The sequence below is a fragment of the Ananas comosus genome, linkage group 16, assembly GCF_001540865.1.
Source record: "Ananas comosus cultivar F153 linkage group 16, ASM154086v1, whole genome shotgun sequence".
Taxonomy (NCBI): domain Eukaryota; kingdom Viridiplantae; phylum Streptophyta; class Magnoliopsida; order Poales; family Bromeliaceae; genus Ananas; species Ananas comosus.
In genome coordinates, this window is record NC_033636.1 from 11,023,422 (window position 1) to 11,039,764 (window position 16,343).

General features: G+C 38.7%; 2 protein-coding genes across 3 annotated transcripts; both read right to left on the bottom strand.

Annotated features, from left to right (window-relative positions):
• Positions 6,226 to 9,499, bottom strand: LOC109722338 (B2 protein-like). The gene is made up of 5 exons (XM_020250363.1): positions 8,561 to 9,499; positions 7,885 to 7,985; positions 7,716 to 7,799; positions 6,988 to 7,098; positions 6,226 to 6,886 (listed from the first exon to the last, which is right to left on the bottom strand). Exons 1-5 carry the CDS (start codon positions 9,225 to 9,227, stop codon positions 6,845 to 6,847), a joined length of 1,005 nt encoding a protein of 334 aa, XP_020105952.1. The 5' UTR covers positions 9,228 to 9,499; the 3' UTR covers positions 6,226 to 6,844.
• Positions 11,674 to 16,210, bottom strand: LOC109722237 (PP2A regulatory subunit TAP46). 2 transcript variants are annotated; one of them, XM_020250189.1, is made up of 9 exons: positions 15,996 to 16,209; positions 15,740 to 15,862; positions 15,246 to 15,332; positions 14,984 to 15,088; positions 14,208 to 14,369; positions 13,534 to 13,569; positions 13,330 to 13,401; positions 12,419 to 12,699; positions 11,674 to 12,124 (listed from the first exon to the last, which is right to left on the bottom strand). In XM_020250189.1, the coding sequence occupies exons 1-9, from the start codon at positions 16,074 to 16,076 to the stop codon at positions 11,890 to 11,892; spliced, it is 1,182 nt and encodes a 393-aa protein (XP_020105778.1). In that variant the 5' UTR covers positions 16,077 to 16,209; the 3' UTR covers positions 11,674 to 11,889. The 2 variants fall into 2 exon arrangements, with proteins under 2 accessions (XP_020105778.1, XP_020105779.1); XM_020250190.1 differs by lacking the exon at positions 13,534 to 13,569 and having other exon boundaries at positions 15,996 to 16,210.

Below are 16,343 nucleotides of genomic sequence, written 5' to 3' on the forward strand. Positions count from 1 at the left end.
ATTTTTATTAATCGGTGAGTTAATTATTATTATTATGAAAAAGATAGCAAGCTATATATATAACCGTTTCGCTTATTTTTTAAAAAAGATCTCAGCTAATTAAATTGCGAAATAATTAGTTTTGAACTTGAAGTCTCAAGTACCAACAACTAAATTCGTAGTCAACAGTGCGGTCCCAAGCATGATCAATAATTAAATATTATTTTTAGTTCGCATCAAAACTTCACCTATAGTTATGATTAGTTCTATCCTAAGTTTGTTTCTCTTTTTGCATAATTTAAGTCCCTATTTACTCCCAATCCTTATATGAAAAGGCCCAAAATATTCTTTTATCACCCGTAAGGACGCAAATGGACGTGGGTTGGTAGCGCTTTTGCCCTAATTTGCTCGGGATGGGATGGTAATTAAGTGAGGGTCAAAAATAAAAATATAATAATATGTTCCGATTTCGTCTCAATCCTGCTAAGAAAATGGAGCGGAAGAGGCGGGAACCTTTGCTTGCTTTAATCAACCTTAATTTGTCAAAGATTTATATATTCCGGTCTCCCCCAATTTTGAAATTAAGAAGCGATAAATAAAAATAAAACACAGGATATATAAAAAGATATATATCCCGAATATGCTCGGAGCAACCAAGAAATAGGGCAGAAGGTGGTCCGTTTGCAGTCCCATTCGCTCTCTTGAGTTTCTCTAATTAAGAAACGAAAATTAATATATTTGAACGAGAGAGAGCAGATGGGGCCGAGTGGCCCAGATTGGAATTGTGGTCATTGATAACACCGTCCTTAAAGGGCGCATAGAGTTCATTAATTACTGCAACTGGACATGAACAGGTCCCAGTATTTCTCCTCCTAGGTTTTCTGGTGGTTTCTGCTGCGGCTCACGAATTTGATTGGCGCAGAAATAATTAGCCAGGAATTCTTTCTTTCTTTCTTTCTTGCTTGCTTGCTTGCTTGCTCGTTCGCTGCCGATCGATATATTCTGTTCGATCAGTCGAGGGATTGTCTTTCGCGTTGGGAATTGGGCACTCGCACTCTCGCAGTGGTGACTAGTGAAAGCGAGAGCTCCTACGTACATTGTTGTATCTTTCAGCGCACGTGAACGGTTCCCTCTGTTCCCCGAGCTTGCACCCACACCCCCACACCATTAATTATAATCAATTGTACCTAAGTGTCCTTAAATTCGTATGCGGAGCAATGAAATAAATATAATAATAATATACACAATGTTGTTTAGATAATTACTCTGAAATTTTTATTTTTTATTTTTACATTTAGTGCAGGCACATTCTATTTATAGGACCCCTTAAAGATCGATCATTCTATTTGTTCGCGTGGGTGCAAAGGGAGGCACCTTGTACATTTATTAAAAATTAGGTACAAATTATTTTAATACTCTTTCGTCTAAGAGTTAGTATTTTCTTCCTAAATTAATAAAATATTATAAAATTTATTTTTTTTAGATAGAAAAAATATGCATTGATTTTGTACTACGTATATATTTTTTTTTATATATATGTGGATGTATCGGAGACGTTACTGCAGCGCGCTCGCATCTCCGTCCGTTAACACCAAGGTTGTTGTGCCTTTATATAGTTCAAAAAGTTTATTGTGTCCCACTTACACCACATCATTAATAAATTGTCAATTATATTTTTATTTTTGAAAAAAAATATAATAAGATATTTTTATAATGATTATGATGAAATCTGTAAATTTAAAATATATATAATCTAATTAGTTGTGAATGCTACATCACACTCTAGATTAATTTTTTCTACCTAGGCACAGGCCAAATGGTGGGTCCCACTCGAGAAATCTTGGGAATGTCACTATCCTATTGTCTAGTAATTAATCATTTGGTTCCGATTGTAAAACACACGGTACTCAGCTACTTAATCTTCTCTCCACGTCAAGCGCCCCGTCCAATGAAAAAAATTTACTGTATTATACTTACACTATGTTACCGAAAATAAATCAATCATATTTTTCTTCTTGAAAAAAAAATATAATAAAAATATTATTTTATTAATTATAATAGTACGGGTGAATCTAAGGATATAATTTTATTGGTTAGAGATGTCACGTCAATAATATAATCGGTGCACTTTTTTAGGACCGTTTGGTTGCATGTGATTACAGCTGCAATGCAATTGTAATCGCATAGAAATACAAATTTAGTATTTGTTTTATATATTTAACTCCAACTATTGTAATAAAAACTGTAAGAAGAGGCCTCATTGCAACAGTTAAAACTACGCTCAAATTAGCCGCAATTCCAACTGCAATAGTTAGAGAAAACAACTTTAAACTTATCTTCTTAATTATTTTTTAAATAATTTTTTTTTTATATTGGTAGTAATCTTACCATCATATATATAAAATAATAAGTTTTTAAAATTTCTCAACTGCATGCAACCAGATAAATTATTTATAGTTACTACATCTAACTAAAAAGGATATATATAGTTATAACTGTTAAATTTTTAACTGCATTTATTTTCAACTATACTGTATTTATTATTATATCTAAACAAATGATCATAGATTTTTGGTTTTCCATCAAGGGTGACGAAAATGGCCTGTTTAATTACCTTTCCCTTTTTTCAGTTCTATTTTTTTAACTTGTGCGCTATTTTCTTTTTTGTTTTTTTTATTTGTTTATTTTTTTTGTGCGGTATAATAATTCTAGGAATCACGAGAGTGGTCGCGGATGTTGGCTCACGCTCCTACCTATTCTTTCACGTGAAATCGCTGGCGCGTAAGTAGCTCAATTTTCATCGCCATTTTCTACTCCTCCAGGCTCCAGCCGAGCCGAGCCGAGCCGAGCCGAGCCGATCGAAGAATCAAAAATCGTCTACATATGTTTCACAATTTTTTTATTTTTATTTTCATTTTTGTTGGCATTCGGAAAAGAGTGCCGAACATCTTGCGAAGCTTTTATAGCTTGGACCATGTGTGTGGATGGGGTTTACGTAAACGACCTTGTTGATGATCTCTATTGGTTGGAGAAACTATCTACATGGTTCAGAGTTTTTTAAGAAGGGAAAACTTCAAAAAAAACACTTCATGTGGTTTCGTGCTTTTTTATTTTAGTACATTATGATTTAAAGTGTATCAAATTAGAACCCTGTGATTTCGTACTTTCTCATTTTAGTATCCTGTGGTTTAAAGTGTATCAAGTTAATACTTTGTGATTTTATTTTTGTATCAAGTTAGTATCTTGTGGTTTTATTTTTGTATCAAGTTAGTACCATGTGGTTTAAATACCATGTGATTTTTAAACCACAGAGTACTAAAGTGAGAAAGCGTGAAACCACAGGATACTAACTTGATACACTTTAAACTACAGGGTACTAAAGTGAAAAAATACAAAACCACAGGGTACTAACTTAATATACTTTAAACTATAGGGTACTAAAGTGAAAAAATACAAAACTATAGGGTACTAATTTGATACACTTTAAATCACAGAATATTAAAGTAAAAAAAGTGAAACCACGAGAAAAATATTTGAAGTTTTTTTTTTCAAGAATAGAAGAAAAAAAAAAAGTATTAAAAGGAAAAGCGTGGCTCGACGCTATGAATGGAAGGTTCGGCGGACTCAGGGAAAGCACGTGAGGCAACACGTGAGGACAGCGTGGGCAGATTAAGTCAACGTGATCCGCATTGACCTTTATTGGTAACAAACTTCCTAATTTATTACGACCCGAAGAAGCACCACGGAACTGTTTAATGAGCTGATTAATTGGGGCGGGTTATACGTGGCGTTCCCCAAGGGGCGATTTTTTTGAGCTCTAAATTGGATCTTCAAAAAAAAAAAACAAAAACAAAAAAAAAAACTCTCTAGTTCCTTGCTGGATTGTAAATTCTATTTTTTAAAAAAATTTTAAATGCTTAATTTCTCGTATAGGATTTATTCCGCGTTGTTGGAGTGCTTAAATAAATGCCATCTTAAAAAAGACAGATATTTGAAAATACAATGGCGATTATCAATTGAATCTTGGCAATAATGAAAAATCCTGAGATTTAAAAGTCAAAGATTTAATAGTTGTCTCAAATAGAGAAATTACTTAAAAAAACCAAGCTAGTGAACAAAGACAAATTCTACAACTTGACGATGTCCTAGAAACACTCCCCAATGGCTCCACACTTGCTAACAGCGAAATTCGTCACTCGGTTGTCAGATTATTTGAATAATATTATAATTTTTTCACGAAATTACTCTTCATATATTGCTAAATACGTTGGCAAATAAATGCCGCATGTTGCGTGTACGAGCTAATTAGAAGTTATTTTATTTATTATACATTATTACAAGGCTAACATATACAGAGATAATATTGTAAAAAATTAAAATATTCTTCTATTTCTCTTTTAGGTGTTCTGAAGGAGAGAGGGGATGATGATTCAAAAAACGACAAAATCGGTCGTACGGACAGGCGAAGCATGTGAAAGGCGTGAGTGTGTAAGAGTTCCTTACCACCACGACACTGCCGTGAATCCTATCAATGAACTTTATATGGAAGCGTCCTTTGACACATAAATGGTAAATTATACCAGTACATCTATTTTAATTAGATGTATAAATTATACACCTTAGACTCTAAACAAGATCCAGATTTACTCACTTATTTATTTTTTTAATACTAAAAAAATTAAAAATTTTGGATCATGGAGTATAAGATGTATACCTTATAATAAATTATGCATAAAGCATTTTTCTAAAAATATAATAAGAGGAAAAAAAAAGAAGAACATGATGGGTTCATTTATTAAGGGCTAAAGTGCAGTGCTTCCATGAGTTAAAAGTATTGTGTCACTCCACGAGGGAGTGCATATATGCCTCCCTTGTGGAACTATTGCCTTGTCAGGTCTCCTTTGGGGGGGGGGGGNTCTTATTTCTCAATATGTCAAAAGTTACAAATTTACCATTATTCTTATTCTCATATTTTGGCAGCTGGTTCTACACGTGTAATAGACTATTCATTTATTATTGATAAATATTACTCTGTTGAGGCACTAACAATGATATGACGTCCTAAATTTAATCCTATAGCAGATAAGGATTATTGACAGCCATATTCTGATTATATCTTAATTCCAAACGAGTCTATGCGGAGGTCAAAGAAGAGTTGTCTAAAATCAGTATGGATTCGTAACGATATGGACATAAGAGAGAAGAAAGCGGATTATATATATGTGAAATGTGCAAACAGAAAGAATGTAATAGGCGAAAATGCCTTAGCCGAAAAAAATAAGGCTAGATTAGAGAAACGGAAGATGAGAGAGAAAAAAATAATCTCCCACCCACTAAACATATTAACCTATATAAAAGTTATTAACTTTTTTTTTTTCTAATCTATAAAAAATAAGACTAGATTAAGAATATTTTTTAAAAGAAGGCTAGATAGAAAAAAAATAAATAAATAAAAATTCTCTAAAGAGGCTAGAGATGGCAATAGTTCTCACTCGTGATCATTTTTAGATGGACCCCTAAAATTAAATGTAGGGTCATTGCTTGTTTTTGGGTCCAATTTTCGGACGATTTGCCCCGACTAAGGAATCTCCGTTTGCGTCCCCACTTTCAAATGAAACTTGTCTTAGCCAGCCTTTTATTTTCCTGTCCGGCTGTCCCCACCGCACCCCACCCCACTCATCCTGATTATGTTAACGCGGATGGATAAGCCCGAAGGGAGGCGACAAAGATGACGAACGGTGAGAGAGGTTTAAATGAAAGGGCATGCCTTGCTTTATTTTTATTTTTATTTTTATTTTTATTTGTTTATTTATTTTTGGGCGTGAACTGTGATGACGCCTGTGGACTTCACACGCCCATCCTGTCTGTTCTCACTTATAGCAGAATTTCGGAACTAGAAAGCTTAGCCTATCTGAATTCTGAAACCCATGATGTAGACCGAATATGAATGACTCTTTTGCGCTTTTCCTTTTGTTTCATGTACATTTCACTTCTCAATGTGAAAAATCCGAGACAATCCTGCTTTCTCTATACTTTTCAATTTTGGAAATTTATCTCTTCATAATTAGTACTCTAATTTTGGGATTTCAATCACAATAAACTTCTGCAAATTTTTTTTTTTTTTTCTTTTTTCCCACATCCTAATATAAGAAACAGCATTTAAACTGGATGAAGATAAACGTGCGATTAATTCCACCAATACGTCTCTGAGAGAGCAAATATCAATGCGAAAGGGAAGGCAAAAACTTTTCAAAGTCGATTTTTGTTTGTAACATTTGAATATGATTTCAAAGGAAACCTCGAAATAAATTAGGTAATTTGTCACGCTTGTTGAAGCATCGACTGAGATAGGAAGGACGATTAAGCCCAACGGGCCCAGGCCCAATTTGCGTAGACCACCGAACCTCAAACAGCTAAGCCCCAATTTACGTAGGCCACCAAGCCCAACGGGCTGGGCCCTAATTTTCGTTGCAAGCCCGGCCCACTGAGGCATTATCTTATTAGGCGGCACGGCTAATGAACTGATAAGAATTACAACCCTTCAGATCAACCAATCCAAGTCCAAATCCCACCATTTTGCATTACTTATCATGTGGTTTTCTATTTGATAATATATGAACTTCCTCTATCCACGCAAACACACAAGTTCTAGCCTCAGTGATCAGGGCTTCAGGGCTTCGGTGCTCGCGTACATGGCACAATATTATAGTTGTGAAACCTCAAAATATTTTTACAAGACAAGCCATGTTTATTCGACAATCCTATACAAAATTTATACAGCTATGTATTGTTTCCTCCTCTTCTGATTCTCTTTTAGTAAAAGTAGTAACTGCAAGAGTAGGCCCAGGTCGCTCATGCAAAAAACTCATGCATTTTGTTCTGCAAATATATCAAGAAGAGCTAGAGCCTGAAATACAGAGAACAGGTCCATTAGTTACACAATAAATTACCACCGAAATTAAGGTTGCTCGAAGTGGAAATATTTATAGGTGCTTGTAAATTATGTACCTCTTGAACATTGAGCTCGAGCCGGAACTTAGGGCCGTCGTAGTGATGGAGAATAGGCCGGAAAGCGTCCTCCTCTAACGGCTCACAGAGCTTCCTCGTCATTACTCTCACCTAATCAAAGAGAAATAAGCAACACAAACAAAGATTTTATATGCGCAGAGCTAATTATCTAATCCATCACTCGCTATATCAAGATTATGAGAAATAGAATCGAAAGACAAATGTAGAGGTTGGTATTGTCTGCCAGTTAACTTCTGATAAACAAGAAGCCCCTTCTATATAAAAGATAGATTGTTTAAGGCTGCTCTATATGCTTCAAAGTTCAAACAACATACTAGTAAATGAAGCCAGATGATCGAAAGACCAATCTCAATAGGATTCTAATTAATCAAATGCATGTGATTGAGGATAGCCTAAATCTCATCTAAGGCCTCTAAGCAAGCCAGAGAGAGAAACACACTTCAACTTCGACTAGCAAGTAAACCCAGAGACAGGCGACACGCATAACAGTCACGCACCGATAGCAAAGATAATTCTGTACAAGCTAATCCCAAAAGTACGACCCTTTACCTACGTGTAATTTTTTGCCTAGCCGTTTTATTACTGCTTACATATCTAAGTATCCAATTTCCGAACTGCGGATATCAGAAATCATTTCCTTAAAGCGAAGATGCAGGCCAATAGAACTAGCAAATTAGGCTGCACAAAATGAAAACAGGAACACAAACCTGGGCGGGGAAACGGGACTCTCCGGGGCATTTCTTGTCCTCCCAAGCTATTGGATCAATGTTGGTTCCTCCAAAGCTAGTAGCCTGCAAACCAAATTCAGAATCAATATACATAACATTCGCTAAAGTCAGTATTAAGACGGGAACGATGGATGGTCAAATGTCGCACCTCAAAAATACCGTGGAGCTGGTGTGTCGAGTAATTGTAGAGGAAAAGCGGCAACCCTGGTGTAATTGCTCTGACCGAGTCTCTATACCTTGGTGGAAGACCTGATACCAACCAAAAATGCAAAGAGTTTCATCCTTGGATCAATACTGGAATCATGAGGGTGTAGAATTTTTCGTCGACTATCATTCGAAATACGGAATTTCAAACAACAGTTCTAACACGATTCATGAAGCACTATATCACAGACATGAAAGACGCCTAACTTAGCTTGCGACATAGGGTCGCCAACATTCCTGGAAGAAACTGTACCAGTACTCAAGCATATGAAAAGTAAGCATCTCAAGTGTGAAACCACTCTTCACTAAATTATTATGAAATCATCTAATTAAGTTCCAATAGAGGGTTTAAGAACATATCTGACCAATTATTTATTTTTTCTCTTTATTTTTTTACCCGGCATTTACGGCTACAATTCAACTGATTTTTCATTATATACTACTATTATATTTGATCCGTCAAAACCATCTAACACCATATGAATTCGACGTACGCAATAGAAATACACATAAAATTGAACCTTAACCGAAAAAAATTCGATCTTTTTCAAAGAGATCATTTAAAAAAGAAGAAGAAGAAGAAGAAGAAGAAGAAGAAAGAAGTGATGTTGATCACGTACCAAAGAGTTGCCTCTGAAGATTCTCCTCCATGGTCTCGTTGTTGCAGACGAAGATGTAACCCCCCACCGCCTCATTCCTCGGCAGAGCTTCCGAGGGGGGCAGCGTCTTAAACCTCTTATCCACCGCTCCGTTATTCCCGTTACCGCCGCTGTTATTTTTCCCGTTACTGCCCTTCTTCTTCCCACTCCCTCCGATTCCATCGTTATTGTTCCCGATTCCATTCCTGCCGCCGCCATTCCCGTGCTTATTGAAGTAATAATTTTTGATCTCTCCGTTACTGTAGTTATTGTTATTATTGTAATAATTCCAATTTTTTATCCCATTACTAGCATCGCCGAATCCCTTCTTGCTAGAGTTGTTGTAAGCGCTGTTGTCGGCGGCGTTGTGGTTGTGGTTGTGGTTGTAGCTGTACCTGTCGGTGGCGGTGGCGGTGGCGAGCTTCTGAGGAAGGGCGAGGCCCAGCTTCCATCCGAATTCGGAGGATTGGGCGGAAAGCGGGCCGTCGAAGTTGCGGCGGTCGTCGGCCCGTTTGGCGAAGGAGGAGTCGCTCCAGATGCTGTCGCCGAGGGAGAGATTAGACAAGTTGGCGGTGGTCTCCAAACGCAGCTGGTCGCTGAACTGCCAAAACGAGCTTTGCTGATCCTTTCTGTTATACACCCCCTCCATCTCTTCGATTCTCCTGCTTCTGCTTCTGCTTCTGCTTCTGCTTCTGCTGCTAACTAATTACTATTATTATTATTATTAGTGAGGAGTGCGGGTGAGGAGAACCTTTGTTGTAATTATACGCTGGGGAAGTGGGGATAGTTGTGGAATGACATGGGAGGATTACGGGGATGGCATAAGCGGGGGGTGTTTATATACTTTATATATAGTTCATGCCTTCGGCCCGAGGTTAGGAAATTTCCGGGAAGGAGGGGGGAGAAGGAAAGCGCGTGCAGATGTCGCACGCGCGGGAGAGAAAGAGAAAGGGTGGAGGGCAGACGATGACGGGAGGGGGGAGGGAAAAAAAACAGAGAGTAATAATTACTTAATTAATTAATTAAGTAATTAGTGCGCTAATAGGTGATAGGATTAGATAGACAAATAGATAATTACAGTGGGCGTGGGATGTTAATTAGGACGGAGATTAGCGACGCCCTATCTGTCTCCGTCTCGTTCTCGTATAATACTATAATTAATTAATTAATTAATAACGCTTGCATATTAATATACAACCTGGGCGAGAGGCTGACATGTGGTCCCAAGCTGTGGTGGGCTCCACATTTCATTCGACGGCTTCGTTACGCTCGAACCTCAAAAATAACAATTCCGCGTTTCTACTTTTTGACTTGTGTGGCCTTAATCTCGACTTTGCTTCGTCGCTAAGACTCTCACTGCTGGCTCACTCACTGGACTTTCGTGGGTTGGNCCTAAGCGAAGACAAATGCACAGAACTTACGGTCCAGATCGCTTGGCACCTTTCGCCGTCGGTATGATTGAGACCGTTGATCTATCCAACTGCACCGCTTCTTGTTCTTAACGGGTCACCACCATCCTCCACGATCGACGGCGATCGGGCACGTGTACGCTCACCGACAAGCCACGTGTCCGCAACACCTGGCCCGATTGAATATTGCTAATTACAGATTTACAGTCAACCCAACCCACGAAAGTCCAGTGAGTGAGCCAGCAGTGAGAGTCTTAGCGACGAAGCAAAGTCGAGATTAAGGCCACACAAGTCAAAAAGTAGAAACGCGGAATTGTTATTTTTGAGGTTCGAGCGTAACGAAGCCGTCGAATGAGATGTGGAGCCCACCACAGCTTGGGACCACATGTCAGCCTCTCGCCCGGGTTGTATATTAACATGCAAGCGTTATTAATTAATTAATTAATTATAGTATTATACGAGAACGAGACGGAGACAGATAGGGCGTCGCTAATCTCCGTCCTAATTAACATCCCACGCCCACTGTAATTATCTATTTGTCTATCTAATCCTATCACCTATTAGCGCACTAATTACTTAATTAATTAATTAAGTAATTAGTGCGCTAATAGGTGATAGGATTAGATAGACAAATAGATAATTACAGTGGGCGTGGGATGTTAATTAGGACGGAGATTAGCGACGCCCTATCTGTCTCCGTCTCGTTCTCGTATAATACTATAATTAATTAATTAATTAATAACGCTTGCATGTTAATATACAACCCGGGCGAGAGGCTGACATGTGGTCCCAAGCTGTGGTGGGCTCCACATCTCATTCGACGGCTTCGTTACGCTCGAACCTCAAAAATAACAATTCCGCGTTTCTACTTTTTGACTTGTGTGGCCTTAATCTCGACTTTGCTTCGTCGCTAAGACTCTCACTGCTGGCTCACTCACTGGACTTTCGTGGGTTGGGTTGACTGTAAATCTGTAATTAGCAATATTCAATCGGGCCAGGTGTTGCGGACACGTGGCTTGTCGGTGAGCGTACACGTGCCCGATCGCCGTCGATCGTGGAGGATGGTGGTGACCCGTTAAGAACAAGAAGCGGTGCAGTTGGATAGATCAACGGTCTCAATCATACCGACGGCGAAAGGTGCCAAGCGATCTGGACCGTAAGTTCTGTGCATTTGTCTTCGCTTAGGTTTTGGTTGATCGCGAGCGACGACCGATGTAGGGTGTAGGTCCTCCCGTTAGAAGCCAAAACGTAGCAATGCGTGAGTTTGTTGCCACAAGTACGGTAGGAGTATACTTGAATCTTACACGCTCACCCGCGTGAATTTACACAACCGCTTTTAAAAAATTATTATTATTCTTATTGAAAAAATAACAATGAAAAATAAGAAATATTAAAACTTCAATAAAATGGGTGTAAAAATATAATAATAATAATAATAAACCTTAATAAACAAGTAAGATTCCTCGCTAATTAATCTGCACACTACAACAGGCCAAACAGAAGAGTTTTGCCTCTAATGCCACTTCACACCTTTGTAGTTTGTAGTTTGCAGTCGTTCTTATCTGGGAGTGGGTTATTCAACAAAAAATGCGTAGGACGCGGGGGAAAGGTGGCCGGTGTAACAAGTCTCGAGCTGTTGGTCGGCGAGGCTCAGGAAGTTTTTAAGAAGTCAACAAATACGACAGATTGGAACAACCGAAGCAAAAAAATTTCAGATACTCAAATGAACAGAAGAACAGGAGTAGTTGAACACTTGAACTACCATGACCCTCAGGTAAGGACTTATCCGCACTAAATTCCCCTACTAACATATGATAAACAAACTAGTAAACAAACACAAGTGCAAACTTTATTACTTGTTACACGAAGAAATTTAAGTGAAAGAGAAAGCATGCAACATTTTCAGCCACAGGGAGTGAGTTTCTTATTGCCTGCACCGCGAGGATTGTCATCTTTCCAATCATCCCACGCCCTAGCTCTCTCTTCTTCAGCTTCCTCGTCCTCCGCCGCTGACCTGGGACCGTCCTTGTGCCACGACGAATTTGCTTCTTCCATCAGCTTTGCATTTCTCTCTTGCCATTTCTTCATCATCTCCATTTCACGTAATCCAGCTTCCTCAATGCTCATGGTAGGCAACCTATTAGAAAGGGGGGGAAAAAACAAGAAAACCGGTGAAAAAAAATGGACAGAAGGGAATAGCCAACACAAAGTCATGCATGTGCTCGATTTCAATCAACATTCAATATTCAACAAGAAGATTAAAGCTATTTCTGTGCATAGTTCCATCTAGTTGTATGAACAGTCTTTTGGAACAAACAGTTCACAGTAGCCAAATGTTGAGTCGTGTAACTCCAACAACATAGATGGAGACAAGAATCAAGACATGAGAATCAAAATCCTAATCGTTATACACAACGAACTAGAGGCATACCTGTAACCTGGTTGGAACACTTGTGCAGCCATTCTCTCCCTTTCACTTGTTAATCGTCCCCCAACAAGACTCGCGGGTCCAAATATAAGTGGTTGATGTTTGTGCTCATGGGCCTGTGAAATGTTTGCTCTCCCTTCAATAACATCTTGAGCAAATGTTGCACATGTGATTGGTTCCACTGGTTTTGCCAATGGTGCTCGAGTGGCAGCATTTTGGTGCCAAGCTTCAGCTTTTTTCGTACGTTCGTCAAGGATCTCGCGAGCAAACTCCTTCTCCCCTTCCTGTAATATAGTTCAGTGAGCTTGACAATTAACATGTATGAAGAGTTTAAAACAGGTTGCGGGGTGAATAGATATATCACATGCATTATCTACACAACATGATTTCTGACCACCAGGTAGGTCATTATTTCTCAAATAATAGCACAATCCAACTGCATAATTGTGATATTTTAATTGATTACGTCAAAAAATGCACTAAAAATACCTACTTAGTCCTGAAAATCGACCGACAGAAGCTGACAATTATCTCGATGTTCCAAAGTTAATTCTTTCTATCACACACAGCTGGATCTCAAAAACCTAAAGCATATATCTGCCTTTTCTTTTGCTACTTAACTAGGAAAATATAGTAGTTAGAACTGCAAATATATTATTCAACAGTCAATCTCTCACAAAGGATAACAATATTAGGTAGCAAGAGGAAAAACGAAGTGAACCAATCAGCTGAAACCAGATCAACAGATGAAAATATCATCTACCAAATAACAAGTTGAGCAGCAAAGGCAGAATTACAAAATTCACCGACTATAAGTGCATATTACCGATGATCTAGATCTTAACCAGATAAATCCATAAACTATAGGCGATACAAAGTTAACACTCAAGACTTGTAAAGTCTGTATTAAATACCTTTGATTCTCGTTCCTTTACAGCAAGAAGCATTTCTTCTTCTTTCCTTAGCATGTCCAAGAGATCAAAAGCCTGTAAGGAATAAAAGAACAATAAATCACCCTTAAAGGAAACAAGGAGAAAAAAGGTTGTAAATGTAGCTTTACAAAACCAAGAGGATGGTTGCAAATAACTAATCAGCTTCCCAGGCTAAATCGGACTAACCTTGCAGACAGATAAGGAGATCGCAGTTAGCCAAGCCTGCAATTCATAGGAACTGACTAGTCAGACCAGAGGGAAGTTCCCACCCAAATTTAATCAAACATAAGCTTCAGCATTGGAACAGATAATACTGGATAAATATTGTACAATTTCCTAAACATGGCATGCTGCCGCAATAGGCATTGAATAATGTTGAGAACAAAACAAAAATTTAAACCGACGAGAGTACTTGAAAAACATATTGCAGGAAAAAGGCTAGAGATGTGACAAAGTGATTGTTCCCTAAAAGGTCAATATTAGATAAACTGGACACAAAATCAATAGCTTAGAAATGACCAACTAGAACCGACCGTCCCTAGCGCAAGTGGCAAAGGGCTTGGTGGTTGGTACCCGAGGTCCTAAGTTCAAATCCTAGTTGATTCACATTTCCAGCTAAGTTTATTTCTAAATGAAATAAATAAAGCGTGTAGCATACTACCTATCTCTCAAAAAAAAAAAGAAAAAGAAATGGCCAACTAGTGTGAGCACATGAAAGGAAACACATAGGTTCGTTTACAATTTCAAAGTCTGAATTTTCGCACAAACAGTTATGGCAACGCCTTGCCAAGGACACTTTCAATTCAATTCATCTATTTCTACTGAACTTGATCAAATCTCTCTTGCAAAAGGAATCAAACCTCTCTTTCTTCTTCTCCATCATCATCCACTGCATCTTCTTCCCCAGCTTCAATAGGTGTAGATAAAGCAGTTGCTCTTAAGGAGCGCCCACGCCTCTCCCTTCTCTCTTTAATTTCTTGCAATTTTGCTTCTGCGGCTCTCTGGCGCTTGAACCGGGCAATCTATCCACAATCAAATTACGAGATAAATATTGCATTGCCAGAAAAGAGGGCTCTTTTACCACAGTTTGGAAGCCAAGCAAATAAATACTTGCTGGATGGGTAATGTTGGTACATTCACAATATCATTTGACTTCAGAAAATCACACAAGCAACTCAACTTTTCCATATATTTAGGCAAATCATACTGTATACATAAAAGATAGAACTTGTGAACGTGAACGTTCATCTATTTCTTTAGTACTTCTGGGAAGAAAATCTAACATAAGGAGACAATATTATACAATCTCCTTTGCAAGGTGGAGCTATGACTATACATGATAAAATTAACAACAATTTGTCATTAAGATCCTTCCCGCTTTAGCAATTAGTCTAAGAAGTGAGATAAAAAAAACTATTTTATTCCCTCGACAATCCTGTGATATCACCAGCAGTATTTACGTGATTTGCAAAAATAGCACAAATGTTGCAAAACAACCTTATGAAGTCATCATACTGATTACACAAACCTTGCATGGTTATAATTTTAGATTTTTTAAAAGTCTGCCATAGCTAAATGTCTATGAACTTGAAATCATCTAATCAGAGAGAACAAGAAAACAGGTCAAAATAATAACCTTTTTCGCCCTTCGAGTTGCAAACGTATCTGGGCCTCCTTGCCCAGAAATTTCTAGTTCCTCTTCAGGAATGAGCTCTAGTGCCTCACAAATCGAAATAAATTCCTGCAGCACCCAACCGCAGTGTTTAAAAAAAAAAAAATCATCAAAATGACAGCTTATGTACCAGAATCACCGGCGAGCACCAATAATCTGATATATAGTATAACTGATCATTTTAGAAAAGGTTTCACCAAAGGTATCCTTTGGCGTAGGAGATCACCTTTAACTTATTCTGAGATAGTTTAAGAATCGAGATCCTATCCTCCTGTGCAAGTTTTTCGATTAACTCTCCGAGATAGAATGGCACCTGAAAGACGTGAGACATGTTAAGGTTTGACGACTACCAACAAACGCATAGACTTCTGCTAGTAAAATGTAGCTAAAAGACAATACATATGACAACTCATTAAGAGAGATGATTATGCCGGATACTGCGACATCGTTTCCTACATGCCAGTCTACTTTATTGTGCAATTTCAACTATAAAATCAGTGTATTTCTAAGTGACGACTACCCTCCAGCTATGTCTATGTCTTGATTCTACTACTACTACTACTACAGTCCCTCCATTCAATTTGACTGAATTTTGTAAACAGAAGTGCTTGCGACTACTGTTACAGCATGAATAAGGGATAACGCATAGGGTCCTTTTGTAAATTAAAACGTTGTGCGCTTGAGCAAATCATCGGAGGAGATGGAAACAGAAAAGCTTACGAGGAGATACTTGAGGTTGGCGGTGGTGACGTCGTCCTTGGTCTCGTTGAGGGAGAAGAGCCCCAGCTTGCTCACCATCTCGTCGCAGCGTTGCAGGGCCTCGATTCCCTTCCTCAGCGTCTCCTATTACAGCAATTTTTGAAGAAAAAGGAAATTAAAAACACTCAACCCAGTTGCTGAGTACTCGATGAATTCCACACTTGCGCCGATAACGGGGGGATTGGATGAGGAAGCGAGGGGTATATCTGCAGAATACCTGATCCACAGAGGAATCGGAAGCCACGGAATGGATCCTTCTTGCTTCCTCGAAGAGCGCGGGGAGCGACCACTCCTCCATCTTCCCCTTGCTATTGCGAAGAAGCTACTATGGATCGCAGCAGAGAAGCGTCGTCGCCTAGGACTAGGAGATGTGGAGGGGGGGGCGTAAGAAATAGGGCGGAGGAAGAGAAGCACGATCGCGGGAGCCAGGAGAGATTGAGAGAAGGGGAAAGCGCTAGAATAAGGCGGACAACGGGCCTGGCGACCGACTCTGCTGCACAGGGTCGGGTCTGGTCTGGTCTGTTCCGGTCCGGTCGGTTTATTTTATAGTTTTCTAATCAGTTCG

Bases quoted from the DNA above. Each gene is read 5' to 3' on its own strand.
- LOC109722338 (XM_020250363.1), bottom strand. From the start codon at position 9,227: ATGGAGGGGGTGTATAACAGAAAGGATCAGCAAAGCTCGTTTTGGCAG. The intron at 7,986-8,560 runs GTACGTGATCAA...GGTTGGTATCAG, and splicing joins TCTTCAGAGGCAACTCTTTG to GTCTTCCACCAAGGTATAGA. The intron at 7,099-7,715 runs GTTTGTGTTCCT...CTCTTTGATTAG, and splicing joins AGTCCCGTTTCCCCGCCCAG to GTGAGAGTAATGACGAGGAA.
- LOC109722237 (XM_020250189.1), bottom strand. From the start codon at position 16,076: ATGGAGGAGTGGTCGCTCCCCGCGCTCTTCGAGGAAGCAAGAAGGATC. The intron at 15,863-15,995 runs GTATTCTGCAGA...TTGCTGTAATAG, and splicing joins CCGATTCCTCTGTGGATCAG to GAGACGCTGAGGAAGGGAAT. The intron at 14,370-14,983 runs GTTATTATTTTG...GATTGTGGATAG, and splicing joins CAACTCGAAGGGCGAAAAAG to ATTGCCCGGTTCAAGCGCCA.